The 22,307-nt window shown below is 44.5% G+C and overlaps 2 protein-coding genes and 1 non-coding gene across 3 annotated transcripts; 1 reads left to right on the top strand and 2 right to left on the bottom strand.

The window, feature by feature from the left end:
* On the bottom strand, positions 1 to 3,872 carry snapin (SNAP associated protein). Its single transcript, XM_063186202.1, has 4 exons — positions 3,757 to 3,872; positions 3,416 to 3,462; positions 3,163 to 3,281; positions 1 to 2,732 (listed from the first exon to the last, which is right to left on the bottom strand). Exons 1-4 carry the CDS (start codon positions 3,870 to 3,872, stop codon positions 2,625 to 2,627), a joined length of 390 nt encoding a protein of 129 aa, XP_063042272.1. The 3' UTR covers positions 1 to 2,624.
* An 86-nt stretch (positions 3,873 to 3,958) lies between these two features.
* Positions 3,959 to 18,014, top strand: chtopa (chromatin target of PRMT1a). The gene is made up of 6 exons (XM_063185167.1): positions 3,959 to 4,214; positions 4,866 to 4,955; positions 7,062 to 7,212; positions 10,755 to 10,938; positions 12,409 to 12,558; positions 16,382 to 18,014. The coding sequence occupies exons 2-6, from the start codon at positions 4,891 to 4,893 to the stop codon at positions 16,591 to 16,593; spliced, it is 762 nt and encodes a 253-aa protein (XP_063041237.1). The 5' UTR covers positions 3,959 to 4,214; positions 4,866 to 4,890; the 3' UTR covers positions 16,594 to 18,014.
* A 2,419-nt stretch (positions 18,015 to 20,433) lies between these two features.
* Positions 20,434 to 20,505, bottom strand: trnam-cau (transfer RNA methionine (anticodon CAU)). Its single transcript has one exon. It is a non-coding gene; the product is annotated as a tRNA-Met (tRNA).
* Between the last annotated feature and the right edge of the window lie 1,802 nt (positions 20,506 to 22,307).

Here is a 22,307-nt window from a genome sequence, read left to right as displayed (position 1 = left end):
TGATGGTCTGGAAATGTATTTATTTTTATGCAGAATTGCCATCATCTCCTGGACTCTCCATTTCCACCCACGTCAAAATGGACATGTGGAACAGAACAAGAACACTTAACTGGACCTGCACAGCGGTGACGGCACCAAGCACGGCACCATAATGATGTCATTAAAACTTAAGTCAGCATAACCATGCAGGAGTCTTCTGGATTGTGCCCACAGATAATGCACTACATTGCTTCTCCAAACAGCAGAGCCTTGGCAACAACATGCAAATAAATGCTTGTTCATGGATATGTACAAAACCAAAGCTGTATATATTTTGCATGTCAGGGTTTTACACACATGGAACACAGAGCATGTCGGTTTTAAACAAAAAAGGTACATCACACGCAAATCTTGAAGCCATTATATTAAATACTTATTATCATAATATACAAGCTGTCAAAGACAAGGCTGGCATGTAACAGATAGCGATTCACATCTCCCTCTAGTGGCAAAAAACAGTATTACAAACGGTTGGTGACATTCATACTGCTAGAAAGGGGGTAATCCTGGAACACGGGGTACGTTCCAATATGCAACCTTGCGTCCTCCACTTGTGCTTGTAGCCTCATACCAGCAAGTAATACCTTTTGATAACATCACTGACAACAGCATCATATTTCAATATCTCACAAAAGCTCAATTGTAAAGTCATTTTCTCATTTGCAAACTGGATGTTGAATAGTAAAATTGTTTTGGATAGGCTGACAGTGGGGAAACTTGAGCAAAACGTGAGGCCACAAGCACAAGTGGAGGATGCAAGGTTGCATATTGGAATGCACACATGGTTCAGTGCTAAACCTAATGTTAACAACAGAGAGTGCGTTGCAATATGCGACCTTGCCTCCTCCACTTGCTTCTCGTCATGATGACATCACTGACAACAGCATTATATTTCAATATCTTGCAAAAGCTCAATTGTAGAGTCTTTTTCTCATTTGCAATTGGGATGGTGAATGAAAAACAGTCCCTCAAAAGTTGTTGTGGCTAGGCTGACAGCTGGGAAACTTTATCGTTTTCTCCACAGAGGAGGGGCCAGGAGAAGGGACGAGGAGACAAGCGCAAGTGGAGGAGGCAAGGTCGCATATTAAAACGCACTCAGAAAGTGGTACACCTGCTAATAGATACCCTCCAAACAACATGTATTAAGGGAAACAAGGAATCCATGCTCTTCTTATTGGCTGATATTCCACTGCCCCCAGGTTGATTTAAAATGGTGGGTATTCCAAGAACAAGTGATAAATAAAGAACAAGTGATAAATAAATCCTTACCGCACAAATACACCTACCGCGACAAGAGCGAGGCGAGCGACGGAAGTAATTGACTTTGTATTGAGTCGCGCGACAAAAGCGATTCTGGAGACTAGAGGCGATTTGCGCGACGAGAGCGACAGTTTGAAGTTGAAATCCTTTCAACTTTCTATGACGCGGTTCGGCGACCAGCCGCGACAGCCAATGACTGTATAGAGGTCAGTGACCACAGCCAATGGGAATGTTTGAATGCTTTGCCTTCTGCCTGTACGGACATACTCTAGTCTCTTCAATCGCTCGTATCACTTGCTGCTGCACTCGGTCGCTTGAATCGCATCGCGCCTGGTCTATTTGTGCGGTTACCTCTAAGTTAGCCTACCAGAGGCAGGCATCATTTAGTAATGACAATAAGGACTCCAGGCCCTTCTATTAGTTGATTTACCACTACCTCCAGGTTGATTGAAAGCAGTGGTGCTACTGAACCACCTTTTTGGAACATCGCCTTGCTGCCTTGGCCATTCAGTACTGAAAACAGCTAGGATGACAGCAGGGGCCTATGCTACAAAGCTGGTTCAGGAGTAAACCAGATTAAGTTAAGCCTAATAGAAGAGCCTGGAGTCCAAAATGAGGCCTCCAAGCTCTTCTATTAGATGATTTATCTTAACTTAACCTGGTTTACTCCTGAACCAGCTTTGTAGTATATGCCTCAGTTCTACACAGACTACCATGCAGAGACTGCCTATAAATATCCACACATGGCCTTACAGGAGACTCCCTAAGAAGGAGAGAACACACTACCTAGTTAGTATTGTGTTTGCGCTTCCTATAGGTGACATACAGAGCAGGATCAGGATTCTGCAGGTCAGCTTTGCTGCAACCTGATGGCTCTCCCATTTCAAATTACGCCGTTTCTCTCTCTCTCTCTCTTCAGCAACTCCATAAGAGTAGGGTAGAGAGGCAATCACAAACTCAGAGACAGAGAGCTGCATTTAGGGTTGTGTTATACCGTGTCATCCTAGCCTCTGGAGGTGAGAAGATGGCACGTTGGGGTGTGTGTGTGCGTGCGTGTCTATGTACTGTATGCACTGCATTTATATAGCGCCCTTCTACTCCTTCGAGCACTCAAAGCGCTTTACATTGTATGCCTCACATTTACCCATTCACACTCACATTCACACACCGGTGGCAGTGGCTGCCACGCAGCGTACCCCCCTGCCACCAGGAGCAACTTGGGGTTAAGTATCGTGCTCAAGGACACATCGATGGGGTCAGATGGAGCGGGGCTCGACCCTGCAACCTCCTCTATCACCTGAGCCACCATCGCCCCTCGTCTATGCTCAGGGTTTGCTGGGAGAGCGGGGTGTGAAGGCTCCCGACGTCTCGAGCATCGTTTTCCTACGTGCCGTCTCCTTGGAAACATTGTGATTGAGCCGCCGCAGCCGCTCCTGTGAACACATTGAAACAAACACAAAAACAAAAAACAAAAATGAACCCTATAGTCTTAACCTCAGTTAGTCTCTTAGTAGTGTCTCCAGTCTTTATATTATATTGCATATTGGAATGTGTACCATGCAGTGCTGAAAGTGGAAATATATCCCACCTGCTTGCATTACAGGTTTTTTTGTTACTTTGGCAGAATTTTTCGCACAGATGTACATTTTTTTCACATTCGAATGCTTCACGTAACATCAAACTACACACCCTGTATGCCAAGGAGTTTACTACTTCTCACCGAGTAAATACAGTGACTTGTTAACATTGCAATTCAACTAAAACTGTTCGTGATTGCTTTGGATAATGAAAAAAGAGGATACCCCGTCATGACCAGTGCTGTCAGTCATTATGCCTTTAGTGTCGAATGCATCATGGACAAACCTGTGCGTTCTGAAGGATGTTGTTGACCAGTACCACTCTGCGCCGCGCATTCAGCAGCTTCTTGACGTAAGGGTCGAGATCTAGCGCCACCTTCTGGTGCTCGTTGATTCTACATAATTCTACAAAGACAGAGGAGGCAGGTCTGTCAGTCAAATGTATCCTACTGCATCGAGCTGTGCAGAAAACAGCAAAGGTTGGCGGTCAGAGAAAAGACCCTGGCACACCATTGACAGTGCCTCACTCTCTTTCTTACCTGAAGCCAAATTGTCAATATGCTCTCGAAGCTCCACTTGACTCTCCCTATGTTGACACAAGACACATAGGCGACCAATAAAAAATACATAACCACGCAAAATGTTGTACTGAAGCCTCGCAATGAGGTTTCTTTACAGGGGCAAGTAAGAGCTAAGTGTATGACCATTTATTGTATAAAAGACGATTGAGACATATTTGCATTCTGTTTTGTGCATCACGCGACCTGTCATATGACAGCAATGAGTGAGAAGGCTAACCAGCTACTTGAAATGACACTGCAAATTTAAGAACAGTGACTGATTCAATTGACCTTTTCTCAGACAAACATGCTGGACGTACCTTACTGAATGGACGTGTAGATCGAGCTGTTGAACCGCCGGTTTTAAAAGCTCAAATAAACCCTCGGCAATTGCATCTTTCCCCGAAGGAGTTTCTGCCACTGCTAACGCCGCCATCTTTTCTGTAAATATAGCAAACTCTCGCGACTTTTGACGTCAGCGCGAACCACTCCATTTTCCTCTTTGGGTCAGCGACGAGACGGATTAGCACCATTTTGTTTTGAAAGGGAGAGGAGACACAACTGGACGACGTAATAGTCTAGTCTTTTGGCAGAAACTCTTCATTCACCTCAATCTTTCTGATATTCAATATACCCGTAGAGTAACAGCAACGAAAGAAACGTTTTCATTGTGTTACTGGCGTTTTCTGGCAACAGTTTTGAGCAGAAATCGACGCTACGTCTACATTAGCCCAGAAAGGCTGGCGAGCAAATTCTTTGGCACTCCTATCCCTAACAGGTTTGTCACGTCTCAATTAAATTCCAATTTATTAGTGTGGTTTCACCATAGCATGGTCTCAAAGATTGTTCATATAATTCGACACCTAACTAGCGTAGTTTTGTTTTATCGTATAAAATACATGTTAGTTTTCTCATCATTGGTTCTGGTCTTGAGGAGTCTTGGTATTTAGCGTCACGTACTTAGCTAGTTAGCTAACATGACGTTGCTATGATTTCTCGGCTCACCCATTTGAATCCACACTGCAAGATTGTGTACAATGAATATGAACTAAGTTGTAACAACATATGGGGATACATGTGAGCGTAACTTAAGTGGTCAAAATGTGCGTTGCCCTGTTAAATGGACTTTGATAAAACTGGTCAAGGGGGTAGGCTACTCTACTGATCTCCGATTAGTTCACGAGGAACGTATGGCATTGGACAGCCCAGCTAATGAAATAAATTATCTTCTATTATTATTATTCATATTTTAAGTAACATACATTTCTTGATGCACTATTGTAAATTCCACGTATTGCATAACGGTGTGCAACTCACTACATTTGTTTGGGTCCACTTGGGATAAAAGTCTTGCTTGTGTAATAGCATGTTTACGTCGATTGGGGGGCTTTGTAATAATAACCTTCGTTTGTTGTCGTGTCGTTCACAGGAGACCTAGTGGGATCGAAGCAAAAATGAGTGCTCCTTCAACTCAAAAAGTCGTGCTCAAAAGCACTACGAAGCTGTCCCTGAACGAGCGGTGAGACGTCACGCCACGCACCACCACGACAGGCTTTTACTGACGGCGAGAGAAAAGCGAGAGCGCACACCTACAGTAGAGAATACATAGAGAGCCTCACCTCGCTGGCGAGATGGCGTGCTTTGGAGGTCACAGGACGGCCATAATTCCACGCCTGTCACGGACTCAACAGTGCTCGCCACCTCTGCACTCCTTAGACCAGAGGCCCCGTGGTGATCATGGGAGGTCTAGTCATATAGAAAGAGTGCTCATTGGTAGAGGATGATGATGATGATCGTGGTGATGATCATGATGATGGGTAAAGCCGTATTGGCACTGGCATGGCTGTATACCAGCCTGGCATCTCTCTTACAGAGGCAAAGATCTCTGCTTTAGCATTGCCCACAATCTAATGTGATGAGAGAGGTTGATGGGAATGCCACGCAACAAGGGTAAGGTGGTGCATTGTACCCACACTAAATGGGCAAACATTGACCATGATGTGTATGGAAGAGTTGCAATCATGAAAATGCCAAAATGGAGGACGCACAGAACACAGTGTGCTCTCCTCCCCCTTCACCCTTCCCAGCCCTCTCACAGACTCTCTCTCATTCCTCCTCCTTCACTTCCAGTTTGTCTTTTCTTCTCCTCCTTCATCCATCCATTTCTGCCTCGCCTGCTTTTTCTGTTCTCTCTCTCTTTCGCTGTAGCTCTCTCTCACACTTGTTGTCTTGAACCCAATGAAGGTACCCAGTCCGAGCCAGGACGCGCCTGTGTTGAGCTCCAGTTCCTGCATAAACCCCTCCTACCACCCACCGGTTCCAGTGCCTCTGTGAACCCCGCCCTCGGTGAGCTCTCACTGGGGATGGGGAAGGGGGCGTGTTAGCGCAGCGCGGTCCTGGCTGTAAGAGGCTGGGTGGCCAGACACCCCTCCAGTCCAGGGCCCTCGACTCGGGGGCCCATAAGAGGCTGTCACACTCTAATCTGTCTCCTCTTTTCTGCTTTATGCGTATATCCCATTTTTACTCCTGCCCTTTCTCTCTGTTACGTGTCATCTCCCCCTTTTGCGGTCTTTCTACCTCTCTTTTTGACTGATTCACTCCTATGTTCATTCTCTACACTTACCCTTTCACTTACTTTTTCATTTAAAGTGTGTTTGTCTTTTTTTATTTCCAACTTACTTTCAGACTCTCCCTTCTTCCCCTTGTCACCTGTCTCTCTCTTACTGTTATGTTTTAGTTCCTCTTTGCCCTGTTCTCTCTTGTGTGTTATTGTCTATTTTGATTTGCTTTTGCTTTCACTGTTTCGTTCTGATCTCCCTTACTCCCTCACTCTTCATCCCCCCATATCTTTGTTTCTCTCGTCTCATCGTGCTCTCCTCCTCTGTCCTGTATGTCCCATCTCTGCTGTCCTCAGCTCTGTCTATGCTGGTGTAGGTGCACCTTGACATGTGTGCTGTGAGGTGCTGTCTGGGGTGTCTAGACTGCACACAAGAGAGAGAGAGAGAGAGAGAGATTTACCAAACACAAGACAAAGTGGGCATTCACTGACCAGGCCATGGCTCTGCTGCCCATGGCTGCGTCCAGTGTGTGAGTGTGTGTGAGCAATGATTTGATTTGGAACCCTCCCTCCACTGCCCCCTCCTCCTCCCTTTCTCCCTCCTCTTCCTCCTCCTCTCTTTCTTTCTTTCATTCCTTTTCTTTCACAACCTTCCCCAAACCATTCCTCCTACTCGATCTCTCCCATCTCCCTCCCTGTCCCTCATATGTCTCTCTCTCTCTCTCTCTCTCTCTCTTTGCTCTCTCTCTCTCTCTCTCTCTCGCTCTCTCTCTCTCTCTCTCTTCGCTCTCTCTCTCTCTCTCTTTCTCTCTCTCTCTCTCCCCCATATTTCTCACTGTCCCTCATCTGTCTCTCTCTCCCTCCCTCTCTCTTTCTTTTTCCTCCTTTCTTTATCTCTACCCACATCTCCCTACTCCATCTCCCTATCTGGTCTCTCCTCCTCCTTCCTTCTTTCTTCTCTTCTCCTCCCCCTTCTTTCCCCCCTGCTCTATCTCTCCCATCTCCCATCCTGTCCCCCTATCTTTCTCCCTCTCCTCTCCTGTCCCCCACCCTGTGCCGTACCTAAAGCTTCACAAACATGCTGAAGAGCAAGCAGCCCACGGCCGTCAGCGTCAGAGCCAACCTGCAGCAGCAGCACATGGCCAGCGCCCGCAACCGCCGCCTGGCCCAACAGATGGAGAACAGGCCCTCGGTACAGGCCGCCCTGTCACACAAACAGGTGAGAGATGATGGTACACATGGGTGCAATCCTGGCTGGCCGTGTGCCCCTGACTGTGCACTCTTCAACCTCTGATTGTTGGAAACTGCGTCTGTCAAAAAATGAGCTCACGTTGTTGGCTGCTTAGCATCTGGCCCCTCCTCAGAACATGAATGTTTGTAAACATGAAACCTATGTAATAAAGTAGTAAAACCTATGTAAGTAATAAAGTCACTAATGGCCGTGTATAGGTAGAGGACAGTTTTGGAGCGCTTGTTTAGACAGGTAAGGCAACTGCCTGCCGGCCTGCAGCACAGGCAGATCAGGCTTGCACAGGTGAGATGGGTTTACCTATTAGAGACATGTACAGGAGAAACCGCTTCATAGTCTAGTCCAGATGCAGAACACATAACCAGGCAAGGCACAGACCAGACCAGTATGAGGCAAGCCACATACATGATCCAACACCTGGTGAGTACAGTGTCTGGGACTGCAATCAGTGTCCTCCGCACAAGCTGGTGACATGCATCTGTCATTATCAGGTGCGGACATCCTTGCCACATACTATTTGCTTTAGCCGATTCAATTCATACGCTGATCCGATTTACCACTCTACTAAAGTCAGGTTGATTAAGCTTAGCTAAATCGGTGAATTCACCGGTGTTGGGGACATGAGCACTGGGCACAGATGGAAGGAATGTGCCAGGGTTTTTATTTTCTCAATACAGTTTTTATGCCCCCGCTGGGTTCCGCATCTAAGTGTGGATGAATGAGACCTGAAAATGTCAATGATTCACCCCTGGCAGCAATTAACTGTGCTAACTTTACCTGAAGGGAAATATGGGTGTACCTGACCTTTGTAGGATAACGTAAAATTGAAGAATTGAACAAAAATAAGATGTGTATTATTGGCTGAGATGGGCTGACCTATTTTTTTCTTGACCCACCTGTTATGCAGTATATTTTCTGGTGACGCCCGTAGTTGATATTTCAACAATGTCAACTTGTCAAGTCCTCAAACTCGGAAGTGCACACAGTCACTTTGTGTGAAGGCAAAGTATCATATGACTGGAACAAGGATGTTATGACTTGAGCAGGATATTCCTCTCAAGTTTTTCTTAAGTTCAGAGTTCAGACATGTAAGTTTTATTTTTTACCTGACATGTTTCGACTGTATAACTTCCGTCTTCATCAGAGGGTCACAGGGATGTTGATGTGTGACGTGCTTTAAAATCGAAACATGTCAGGTAAAAGATAAAACTTTTACATGTCTGAAGTAAAAGAGAAACCTGAGTGTTATTTAAACAGCTAGACATAGTGAGCGTTATACATCAGGATATTCCTTGTCCTTGTGATTGTGCTCATGGGTGTGTCAGTAAGGCAGGGTGCAACAAGAACAACACCACACCTGTTAATGGTGGCACGTAGACTCTACTGCCCTACCGCACATAGTAGCAAAGTGCACTAACCACACAGAGTTGTCATGCTTTCACCTTAGCAGTATGAGTAATAGAGATGTATTTACCAGGCAAAAGCGGTGTTGATTAGGTCACTGTCCTATCTAAATTAAGTAGAGATAATTATTGATCTCAAGGGAAATTAAGGTATTGAAAAAATATGTAAGCTTAGTTAAAATACATTGATATGCCCCCTGTAATAATTGTGTTGTTGCCAGAAAGGCAATGGCTAGATGCAGGCTTAACTAAGACGCTGGTTGTACGTTAGTGGACATTTTTAAATGAGGATATTTTCTCATCTACATACAAAGCGGATTCCAAGAAAGTTGGGACACTTGGTGTTTTGTGAATAAAGTAAAAATGCTGGCATTTTAAAAACATTCAATACGTGAATAAGGTGGCAGAGCATTGTGCACAGACAGAAGAATTAATGTCTTGAGGTAATAGTGGTTATTTAAAATGTCACCCTTGCAACAAATCCCCAAAAAGTTGGAACAGGGCCAATAAAATGCTTTTAGATTTATATAATATTAAACATAACACAAGGGAGGAGACTGAACAGTTAAATACTTTCACTGATGGCATAATTTTATTCAAAAAATAGATATTTTTCTATGCGAGACATGATTTCAGCAGTTCAACTGATGGGTGTGGTCTTCAACTTGTTTACTTCCCTGTTATGCTTAATATGTGGCATATCCTGACTGCAAGAACACAATTTTGTCACCTGTTTACTCTTCTAATGGAACAATACTATTGGAACATAGTAGAGAATGCAAGTTGAAGTTGCCATCATCATATGTGGCAATACCTAAAGGCTGTGTACCAAAATATAATTTCTTGGTAGCCATGTATGCTATTTAAAATCTGTATACTGTATCATTCACCCCTCTTTCTATTGCTCCAAGTTAGAGAGTAAGAGTAAGAAGACCATAACCAAGGGCACTACTGCACCCCTTTACTATCATACTGCTGTTTTTCAGACTGACCACTATATCAAGCTGAAGTATTCATCTTTTATGTAACCTGGAGGGTGCATGACTCAATGATTAAAAAAAAAAAGGATGAAATATTTTCCGTTCAGTAATCAGAAGACAATTTCACATGTCTACTGTGTCCATTTAGAATGAGCTTTGCCACATGCAACACTGTTAAATGTCTGCATCATGTGCATTAATCAAGTATTGTGTTTATGGTCAGTTTTTCAACAGCTGCCATTGTTGTAGTGTCATAGTTTGCTTATTGATGATGGCGATGGGGTATGTCATGATCTCAAAACTCGTGCAATGATTTCACAGAATTCTACATCACGGAAATAGGCCTTACATGCCTGCAATTTTGATAATTATTTTTTTCTGTGTAATAGATCAGTAATTAGTCCCTCAACATCTTCGCTACTGAGTACCACAGCCTCTCTGTGATGGTCTTTTATTTGTGCGTTCATGTTGACAGTGTTGGCTGTCAATATATTTCCTTTTAAAATATTCCTCCTTGTGTTATAATTAGAATTATCCAACTATTACAACATGTTTTGGCCCTGTCCCAACTTTTTTGAGATTTGTTGCATGGGTCGAATTTTTGAATAAACACATATTTCCCTAAAAACAATACTTTTGCCTCAATTTAACAGTTGCTGTGTTGACCTTGTGCCATTGTGCATCTTATGCATGGATGAAGTGTTTTGAAAATGCCAGCATTTCGATTTTATTCACAAAATACGAAGTGTCCCAACTTTTTTGGAATCCCTTAGTAAAATAAAATCTCAATTGTGCGTTTAAGGTAAATTAATTTTTTAAGGGTGGATACCCAAATAATAAGCTGCCTGAAATGCAACAAAAGAGGCGAATCTTGCCCTTTTTTGTTGCTTTTATTGTCTATTGCACAGACGCGTTTTATTGTGTGCCTTCTTCACTTCCTCATGTTGGCAATGACCAAGTCATAATGTTTAAGTAGTAGTCTTAGTGTAGAGTGATTCATTCACTGGTACAAGTTAACTGTGGGTATTATGAGCCTACAGTGCACTTTGTGGAGCAGATTTAGATTATGTGCTGTTCCTCCTATTGACCCTGTGTGTGTGTGTGTGCGTGCGTGTGCGTGCGTGTGTAGAGCCTGAAACAGCGTCTGGGGAAGAGTAACATCCAGGCGCGTCTGGGGCGGCCGGTGGGGGGCATGATGATGCGCGGAGCTGTGGGGGTCCGAGGAGGATTCGGGATGAGGGGAGCAGCACGCGGAGGCATGAGAGGCCGCGGAGGAAGAGGAGCCGGCATGAGGGGAGCACTTGCATTCAGAGGTCAGTTGGAAAGAGAGAGACAGTGGTGTGTGTGTGCACGTGCGAGCAGCACGCGGAGGCATGAGGGGACGCGGAGGAAGAGGAGCAGGCATGAGGGGAGCACTTACATTCAGAATGCAATCAAAAGGGAGAGAGACATAGAGGAGGAATGAGGGTCAAACTCACATCCAGAGGTCAATATATCTATTGGATTTACAGTAGAGATGTGCAAGTTCATTGGTCTTAGTCTCAATCTCCAATAATGGAAGTCAGTCAGCCCATGCAGTAGCAGGGCCAGCAGAAGTTTGAGAACCGTGTTTTATAATGGCCACACATGCTTGTGTTGCATATGGAATTAGCGAGAGCCATACATGTTGGGTGTGTTGTGTGTGGGTGTCTACATCTCTCTGTAGCACAGTATGAGCCAGGCAGGCGGTGTCGAGGACACCTGGCAGCTGTTGCTGGAGCCCTGGTGCCGTGCCAGCTGCTGTGGATGTCCCTGGGGGGATTCCCACTCAGGGTAACCCCACTCAGCTCTCCTGCTGGGGCTGTCAGCACCTCACTGCACCCCACCCCTCCACCACCAACACTACCACCAGTACAGCGCTGCAGATGCTGCTGTCACTCACACGCTAAAACGGCTGCTAATGCTGTCACTTTATAACCCCATAATGACAGCTCAGCAGCACCTGGGTAGGAGATATGACTTCCACAGGTGTAGCAGTAATGTATGCCAGTCGTTACATACAGGGTGGGTGGGGTTGTCAGTTGACCCGGGCCCAGGGAGAGAGACGGGGGCCCAGAATTAAGTCCATGTATTGTATGTATTAGTTGCCTTTTCAGATGACTTTGTCAGGGACACGTAACTGCTCAGTCATGTGGGGAGGAGAGGAGAGGCAGTTGGAATGTTGCTGCTGTTGCCAGAGGTACACCATGTTGGAATCTGATCAGGGCAGTCGGGAACATCCCGTGTGGGTGGAATGCGCTATTAATGGAACCTCTGGAACTCTGCATCAGAACTGGCGGCTCCAAGCCTCTGCTGCTGCTGTTGGTATTGTTCAGACCGCCAGTTTTGTGGCCAGTGTTGCCATGCAACCACATCAGGCAATGAGTGACACGCTCAGCCAGCTCCTCCGGTTTCTGTGGGAGTACAGGGACGTTGAGAGCACGTTAGTCAGTGTTGGACAACAAATTAGGTTTCCAGTGACTTGGAAGTAAAAAAAACAAAAACGGTTGACGTTTCAAAGCTAACACCATGTCTGCAACACAGTAAGCACACAACAAAAGCAACTGCAGAGAAAACACCCACTTGCCTCTTCCCTCTTCAATTCACCATGATGAGTGCTATCTGGTTGTGGATGTTTATGATTGGCAGGTGCCAGTCAGTACAAATGTGTGTTAGGCTGTTGTGGCAGACTGCCATTGAGTGTGTTCTCTATTCCCAGGATGTATGTCTTGAGTAATGTGTGTGTGGCGTCTTCTCCTCTGTAGGCATGGGCCAGATGCGTGGTCGCGGGGGCCCGGGCCGAGGAGGTCTGAGAAGGGGCATGAGGCAGAGGGGAGGAGGAGGACCCACCAGAGGGGGCCCTCTAATGGGCAGAGGAGGAGCACGCGGAGGAGCTGGAGGAGCCAGAGGGAAAGGTGGGTACTGGACCATAGAGGTAGAACATTAGAATAGAGGTGACATGCACTGGGAAACGGCACATGCACCCTCCCATCTTGTGTAGGTAGTGTAAGCACCTTAAGTCAATGGAAAACACGCCTACCTCCGGTGTCTAAAACTGTGTGAATATGAAGTAACACATTAATCAAATACCAGATTTGAACTGTCAGGCTAAATATCTACTTAAAACATGAGTCGATGAAATACATTTAAAAATCGAATTGTATTAATTATGTCAATATTCAGCAACACACTTCAACTGCTGTTCTATTGTTGATGGACAATTTCACATTATTAAGCCATTTTTTGACAGAGGTGAGCCCCCTTCTCCATTCATTTCCATTTCTTTCTCCAAAAAATGGCTGCCACCGATTGCCTTGAAATCTGTAAGGAAATAGCCAAAGAAATACACATTCTGCCTTTAATGGCATGCATTACTATTATCAGTCCCACCAGGAAATCGCGGGCATTTTCTCAAAAAATCGCGGTCGGAATTGCCAGATGGTGCACGAGGATTTCCAGAAAATCGCGATAAAAGTTGCGGAGCTTCTTACTGTGTTGTTGCGATTTTGTTGCGGCATGAAGTGAAAGGTGCGATTTTTGTTGCGATTTTAATGTGTTTCCCCACGCTTGAAAGTAAAGAACACTGCCACATTCCAGTCCTCTGGTGTTTTTATATTATTTCCATTTTTATATTATAATTTTGGTTCTTAGGCAAAGCAGGGAAGCTGCCTGGGCGAGTTTTTAGCCACAATGTCGTTGTGAAAAGTTCCATCTCTTTCATGCTGCCATTACGACACCCTTCATTACAATGCTGTGTATGGCCGTTTAAATGTCATCACCGTTTCAAATTGTAAGCATACAAACTTCGTATCATGTCGATATCCATTCCTGACTTAAAAAAAGTGGATACATAATTAACTATAAGTAGGCGGGCGGAATTGGGCATGTCCACCCAGTTGAAGAGGCTGCGCGACAGGAACTGACTGAAATCCTGGTTAATGTGAGTCGTCTGCTACACATAGCCTGCCTGTGTCGGCGTTTAAGTTTCAAGCTTGTCAAAAGCAACACAAATAAAAGCAGAGAGAGGGGTCGCTTTCGAAAGAAGGCATAGCCTAGGTTTTTTTTTTGTTCTCCCGCGCCGTCTGGCTGATGATCATCATTCAATGTAACGAGGATGGAGTTCACAGATTTCCTTTTGTGAAGGGTGCTTGCTGAATAATGCTCAGAAATTATATTAATTTTGGTGCTCTTGTGAATATAAAAGACGACGACATTGTTATCTATAAAACACCCCGTCGCCTGCAGAACGAAGGTCTCAGCTGTCAACGATGCTCATATGGGCTACACATTTTGGCCGGTGATGAAAACAGTTATAGGCCTAAAGCCCTGCATGCACTTTCACTGGGACTTCTCGCGAGTCCATCGTTCTCTGGAATGTTTAACTTGACCCTCTGTAGGCTGTAGCCTACTTGGAGATCCACCACCATTTTTCAGCAGAGGTAAAAGTGAAAGTGATGCAATGCTGCGCATGCCATTGAGTCCCAAACTGTTAGGCTTGACTTCTCAAAGGGCATGAAACGGTTTTGCAAATGCAATGCCCTTTGTTGTGTTCACTGATATATTGGTAAAAAATAGCCCACAACAAAACAGAATCGTTCCTCGACAGCACAGCAGCCAGCGTGAGTCAAGTGATTATAAGCATAACGTGATTGGGGACAACGACGGTGGGGACGAGAGCGCAAGCAATATTGCGTGCTGCTTATGACAAGTTCATTTACATAGGCTATTCACAAATATTTTCAGTTTTGTTCAGTTTCATATTAGGCCTACTGGTCTTTTGTAACGTTAAGTAGGCCTATTTAAAATGAGCTAATATTATTTACTGACTGATTGCAGTCATTTTTGTCGGACATTTTGTCCGGCCACATTTTATTTTGCCGGTCATTCATGCATGCAAACGGCCAATGTCCGGCCACAGCCGGCTAACGTGAACCCATAGCCCAATTTGCGCGAAAGAGATTACTATATCGGCCAGGCACGCACGCAGCATTCACAATGAAGGATGGAAATTACTGCTTTGTTGTGGACAAGGCATTTGCGCATCTCAATTCGGAGGGAAAATGTTGCCTTCTGTATGCGCACAAGTCAAACACCAAAGTGGTCCAGCAGGTGGACCGCTTTAGAAAAAAGAAAACACATCTTGTTGTAGGAGCCCTATACTTGGCGTAATGTAGCCTAGATGACTGTCATGAAGTGTTAATTAGGCTATATATTTATGTAGGCCTACCACATTTTAAAAATGTAGGCCTATTGGTTATGCCAGACTAGTAGTCATACATTTTCCCTACTGTGACCATGCGAGCAGACGTGCAATGAGAACATGGCGTTTCCTACATTCGTATTTATTAGTTTTTTCCCCCTCACCGACAACTTTGTACATGCATAGTAAAGTGCTGGGACTGATTGCTAGGTTACTTTTTTATTGTATTTTTTATTGTATTATCCTTTTTGAAAGGAAGTTTGTCGACGTCAGTGAAGTCAGCGCAACATGGATTGGTTCAAAGTGTTCAAAGTTGCGGGAAATCGCGGTGATTGGTTAAAGTTGCGCTCTCGCGCAGAATTCGCGGGAATTCATTGAAGTTGCGAAAAACGACGCGATCGCAACATCGCGATTTCCTGGGGGGACTGTATTATTTAAGGTGCACTGAGAAATTATTTTGGTTGTCTATATCCAGAATTCATGCTGTCAGAAATGTTTCTTTTTCCATGAACATTTACCACCACCATCATTATGACTGAAAAAATTAGCATTTTTCATACATGAAAAGGGGAATCTTCTCCATGGTCCGCCATTTTGAATTTCCAGAAATAGACATTTTTAGTTTCAAAATTACTATACTTTGGTCATACTAGTTCATATTAGTTAATTATTTTGTAAATATTGCTGCTATTATTATTGACTAACCCAGAGGAGCAAAGGTGTCAAAAGTAAATGTTACCAATAAAAAACAACACGGGGAACTTATATTAGTAACTAGTAGAGCTGTGTACTTGTCTTATGATCAGCTGACTCAGCGCTGATTGGATCAAATTTGAATTGGATTTTTAGTCTTTTTCAGTGACAACACAGTCTAGCTACCTCATTAGGTACAATGGCGGAAATGCTGTAACAGCTATATAATAATATGTATTACTGTTGTACTTATTGTACGGACAAATAGCAGGCGTTGAGAGCGTGTAAACTTAGTGGCCGAAGTAATTGACGTTGTATGGAAGACCAAGCGGCAGAAGCTGCAAAAGCGTTTCTAGGGCAGATGGCAGCATTCAAATAGAAGTTGAACTTCAGCGAAAAATATGTAATGAGCTTGACTGCAGCAGGCGGCAGCCAATAGAATGTTAACATTTTTCTCAACACAAGCTTCCGTTGGTTGGTCTCCCTGATCGAATGTTTCAGGTTGAATCATCTGCCGTGTCCATCGCACCTGATCTCTGCTTTCCAGGTTTGACTCGGCAGCGTTTTAGATCTTTGAACGCCTGCTATCTGTCCGTATAGTTACACCATTAATGTACTTCTACTTTTGACATCTCTTCAGAGGAACCAGATGAGAAAGATATGTTCTTTCATTAGTTTTTTACTTGTTTTGTGGTGATAGGATCCAGTTTTTCCCTTAAATTTTCATTGGTCAAGGTGGTGAGGGGTTGGACACCTCACCATCAACATTAAAAAGGCTTTGTTTCCTATGAAACATGATGGTAGAACCCCTAAAAGTATACGTTTGTTTTTGTTTTTTTTGCTAGGTCGTGGAGGCATGCGTGGTCGCGGTGGCTTCGTTGGGCGTGGGCGAGGAGGCCGCGGTCGGGGAGGCCGGGGTCGGGGCGGTGCTGGCCCCCAGGTGACCCGGGAGCAGCTGGACAACCAGCTGGACGCCTACATGTCCAAGACCAAGGGACACCTGGACGCTGAGCTGGACGCGTACATGGCCCAGGCAGACCCCGACGGTATGGAATAGAGACAGGGCTAAAGGGAGAGGAGGAGAGAGAGAGACGCATCCATAATTTCACCATCGTCACCCATTCCTTCTCCATCCCTTCTTTTTTAATTCCTGCATACATTGTCCAGGCAGACCCTGACAACGTCAGAGAGAGAGAGGTGTAACATCCATAACGTCCCCATTGTCGCCCCTGCCTCCCTTCCCTTGCTCCTCCCTTCATCCCATCATCCCTTGTTTACATACCTGGAGTGACCATGCCAGAGAGAGAGAAGCAACGATCCTTCATACTTGCTCTTGGTGACCGGTCGACCCAGTGATCGACTGCCCACTGTCACTGTCACTGACGACACAGCGAGTCTCTTTCCCCCCTCTCGACGAGAGCAGTGCTCCGTGCGTCCTTGCAGATATAAAGACTTAATATTATTCATAATTATTATAGGTGATTTTATATGATCGTACCAAACAATGATGTATCGGTATCTGAAGATGACACACAAGCACACACACGCACATAATGTACACGTGCATTGCGGTGTGTGCTAAAGCAGACGTGGATCCAAATGCCATAGATTGGCGCACACACGCACAGACCGAGTTGATGGGACTGTTCCAAATCCAAATGACATGGGATGGGAGCCCATATCTACCACTGGCCAGGCCATGACGCGTGATCTTGAAGAAAACTACACAGATAAACTCTTTGTACGTACACTATTGTTCTGAATGTTAACTCTGAAAGCTAAAGGACTCTGTCTTGTGGTGTTTTTGTTTTTTGTTCTGTTTGGCGGATACCTTTGGCCTTCCACCCTAGTGGTGTGATGTGTGCATCCCATTGCTCTGCGCCCATCAAAGCAGATCTCCATTTGTTTTTCTGTTTGTTTGTTTGTTTGTTTTCTTTAATTTCATAATTTTTTAATATGTTAATAAAACTACTGATGTTTTGGTTCGCTGGTGTGTAGGGGGTTCAGCAAATGTAGACTAAAGTAATCGGTCTGTTATCCATCAGCTTTCTGTTTGCTTAAAGAATATGCAGAATAACTTAGCAATAATTAAAAAAGGGAATATATCAATGATTTGGCATATAAATGCTTCTTTTGGTGTGTTTTCAGAGTGACTTTATAAGACTTATGTTGAAAAACTGTTTGTCTTTCCAAGTATATTTGGTGCATTTTATTTTTGTTTGTTTTTCCTAATGAATACAGAGATGTTGCTGTATGTATCTCTTGATTTTTTTTCCAGAGCTGAATAGTTGGAGATACAGAATCTCACCCTGTGGATTTGCGCGTGTTTTGTAAAATGTCGCCCCTATTGTATGTACAGTATAAATGGTGGGTTGATGAAAACATTGCCTAGACCTTGTTGGTTTGTTTACTTCTGTGTGTTAAACCATGGAGCACTGGGCAGAGGGAGAAACCACAGTAAACAGTGTTTAACATGTCTTTCTGGCTATTATTATTAGTAGTAGTAGTAGTGGTGGTGGTGGTGGTGGTGGTGGTAGGGTTGTATTGACCATTGAAAGTTTGTCTCCAAGATCTGAGAATTTAAGTGATGATGAACCTGGCTAAATTAACCTTTACCTATATAAAGTTGTAAATATGCTAATAGATATCATTTATAAAAACTGAGCACTCAAGGCTCTTATATAATGATTTGCCACTACCACAAAGTACCGTAACCTTAACCCTATTTACTACTGAGCCAGGGTCTCGGAATGCTCCCCTGGTATGGTTAAATACCTCAAAGCTACAAAAGATGGCTGTTGGCCCTCAAAAGACAGTCTTCTCAGTCATCAGAGTCCACGGGCCTCTGGGCCAACCAGCAAGAAAGGCCCCTATCCATTGGTGTTGCTAGTTTCCAAAAAGCTTTAGGCCAGATGTAGCAGACTCTATGTTGTGGGGGTTGTGGGGTTTGTCCCCTAAGAACATTTTAAAATACAGTTGTCAAAGGTACCAATAAACAACACGATAATGGAAATATGGAGGCTTGGACTTCAGGGCCCCCTTTGCTCTTGGGGCCTGGGCCGTAGGCCTGTGCCTTGATCAGTGCAACCTGCCCACAACGTCTCCTCATAATAGGCCTGTACAGTGAGTGCTGTATTCACTAAACGAGGTTGTTTGGGGAAACCTCATACATCTCATACAGTGTGGTGGTGATCATTTCCTGAAAGGAAATGAAAAACCTGTATTCACTTTGTCCCGAAATTGCGGTTTCTGGGGGAATGTTCCATCAACATACTCTAAGTGTGTGGATCCTTGGTCTCTAACGAAGGCCCGCGGGCCAAATCCAAAAACATTTGGCCCGCTATGAGATCAGAACAAATGAAAGCGTTAAAGGAGCACTCCTGCCAATTTCAATGTGCTGTTGTATTGCTCACGCTACCCTTGACTTGTCAGTACCCGGTGACGCCGCATTTTTTGGCTCAGCCCTTTCCGAGATATGAGCTATTCTAATTTTGGGCAACTTTTGTATACATTTTTTTTTTTTTTTAAATGAACATAGGCCTACTCCAAATATTTTCCGACAAGGTATCGCTGTTTGCTAGCAGTCTGCTGATGTTGCATAACCTTTGGGATGTTTTTGGGAATAAATACAAAATGTTTTTTTTTAAATGTAAACAAAAGTTGTCCCCATTAGAATAGTTCATATCTCGGAAATGGCTGAGCCAAAAAATGCGGTGTCACCCGGCACTGACAAGTCAAGGGTAGCGTGAGCAATACAACAGCACATTGAAATTGGCAGGAGTGCTCCTCTTAATGTGTGTGATTTTCGATCACTAAAAGTGGGTCATATCTCTCCAAAGCATTCACAGACAGTTAGATCTTATCATAACAGACATCAACAAGAAGGGAAAACGGGAAAGCAAAAATCTGCTCTCTGTCCAGGCATCTAACTTGTTTCTCATTGGGTTGGGGCATTGGTTTGGCCCACAGCCTCACTTGCTCTACATAATTTGGCCCTTGGAGAAAAATGATAGGAGACTGTAGATTACAGTATGCTCCACAGCCATTTGACACCACCACTCCAGGCCTACGCAGTGGTCTCCAAATGGCGGCCTGCGGGCCAGATACGGCAAACACATGGTAGTTGGAAGAAATGAAAACTTGTGCTTTTGTGGACATACTGTACAGTCGGATGATTTGTTTGGCCCTCGGCCTCATTTTCGCTACATAATTTGGCCATTGGGTAAAACAACTGGAGACCACTGGCCTACTGTGTTGCATTTGGGTTTCATGAGTTCGGCTGTATAATGGGCAATGAGACCTGCCTCGATATAACTTCAGAATTGAAACTGAGCTGGATTCCAAAGTTGGGACACTTAGCGTTTTGAGAATAGGCCTAGACCTATAATAAAAATGCTGATTAAACTACTATACTCAAAATGCTGTCAGCATTTAATGTTAGTAAGATGGATGTTTTTGGCAATAAAAACAGTTATTACAGCCAAATAAAATTATTGTTTGGAGGAAAATATGTGATGATTTAAAATTTCACAGTTTGCATCAGAAGTTGGTTTGGTTGGCTATCTACACTTGAGACTCGAATTTGTCATGTCAAGTGCTTCTGAAGTAGGCTTATGGTAAATACGCTACATTTTAAAAACATTTAGGCCTATTCTGTCTGTTATACGGTTGAGTTACTACACAGTAGCCCTACTTTATTTGAGCCTTGTGCTGTTTTGAAGTTGTTCTCTGTGACCTACAGGCCTATTTATTTCGCTATGGTAGGCCTTTCATTTAGACGTGAAGAGGATGTCTAAATCGTTTTTTATTACTAACAGCAGATTTACATTGAGTCGGTAGTTCTGAGAGTTTCATTAAAATGCATCCCATTCCATCTTCACAAATGTTGGAAAATACTTAGCAGAGGATGGTTTCGATCCATCGACCTCTGGGTTATGGGCCCAGCACGCTTCCGCTGCGCCACTCTGCTCTTACGTCACGTTGGTGTAAAATTGTATTACTTCCTATGTGTAAGGTTCCACCGTGCGTGTACATTGGGGAACTTTAATGGCTATATAACATACTATGACACCCAATAAAGGCATCAGAATATGTCATGATTATCCTATGTAAGAAGTAGGCTTATATGAAGTCAACAACACCTATCACGATTTCTCAAAGATGATGCGAAATCCTTACTTACTGTATCATTGTGCGAAATACACCCGCACGGCAGGTGGCAGCAGAGTACTAGAAATAATAAGAGGAAGTGAACAACTTCCGTCGGGTAGCCATGGAGCAACCCAATGTAAATAGGCGGCTGGATGTGAGTGCCCGGATATCCGCCCGAGTATTTGCATGCATTTGCATTCATTTCCACCATCAGGAATGCTTTGCGGTACCACAGCTACCCTATGTCGCGCTGTGTCGCCTGACTGTCCCTTCTATAATATGACTGTAGCCTACCGTAACAACTCGGCCTCGGTCCCCGCGGCAAATATCCACCACACCACCACGGGTCCTCTGGTGTTGTGACCGTTTTAGGATCTTTTTTTCATATCCAATACTTGCACATTAAGAGTGACAATTCCATCATGGATGTTTAAACGATATGTGCGAATGCAGTCATGTTGAATTTAGGGTGGCCAAACCATGCCATGTCATGAAGAACGTGCATCACATTATTTAAACAGCTCGTGTAAACGGTTATCCTGAGTGCCCGTGTCTTTTTGGAGATCGGAGGCTTGATTAGCAATGGGAGAGAAATAGTTGTGCGTGCACACACGTCTGCACAATAGGCTGTCCACCGGACACGAAGTTACTGGCTCCAATATTTCAGCGTCCCGCTTGATTGTGTACTGACACTTTTAAGTTTACGTAGCACAATCAAATGAATAGGCTATGTCTAAATTATAGGCTTTAGTCTCCAATGTGCCTAGTTTCACGTGTTCTTGGCATCAATCTGCACAATAGGCCTATGCGGCATAACTTTTCGAGGGCTACATTTAGACCGGGTAAAGTATCGAGCATGGTCTGTCCCTTCAATAATATTAAGAGTGTCCCGTAACAACTCGGTCTCGGCCCCCGCCGCAACTATCCTCCACCACGAAGGTCCTCTGATGTTGTGACCGTTTTAGGATATTTTCATATAATACAGAAATAAGAGCGTGCGCGCGCGCCTCTGACTGTATCTAGACACGGAGGGAGAATGGCTCCAATATTTATATTCAGCGCCCAGTTTAATTCTGCACTGACACTTTTAAATGTTATGTGTAACGGAGGCTAACTAGCACAGAGTTGGCGTGGAACGTTTGTAAACCTCCCTCCGATAGCCTCATACAGTCTCGTGCCGTTGGGCCGAGAGACTAGTCTCTTGGCCCAGCGGTATCGTACTGTGCCTCCCATTGCCGAACCGTTGTAGTTGACGAGGTCGCACGTTCGATCCCCGAGGGGGGTGAACAGGTGCAAGATGACCTCCGTCACAGTGGTGCCGTGACCCGGATGGGAGTGAGGTTTAAGGGGGAGAGTGTAACGGAGGCTAACTAGCACAGAGTTGGCGTGGAACGTTTGTAAACCTCCCTCCGATAGCCTCATACAGTCTCGTGCCGTTGGGCCGAGAGACTAGTCTCTTGGCCCAGCGGTATCGTACTGTGCCTCCCATTGCCGAACCGTTGTAGTTGACGAGGTCGCACGTTCGATCCCCGAGGGGGGTGAACAGGTGCAAGATGACCTCCGTCACATATGCCCAGATATTCTTTTAACTTGTTGGATATCCTATATGTTTCACTAATG

The sequence above is a fragment of the Engraulis encrasicolus genome, chromosome 20, assembly GCF_034702125.1.
Source record: "Engraulis encrasicolus isolate BLACKSEA-1 chromosome 20, IST_EnEncr_1.0, whole genome shotgun sequence".
Classification (NCBI taxonomy): Eukaryota; Metazoa; Chordata; class Actinopteri; order Clupeiformes; family Engraulidae; genus Engraulis; species Engraulis encrasicolus.
This window is presented reverse-complemented; position numbering and strand designations above follow the sequence as displayed.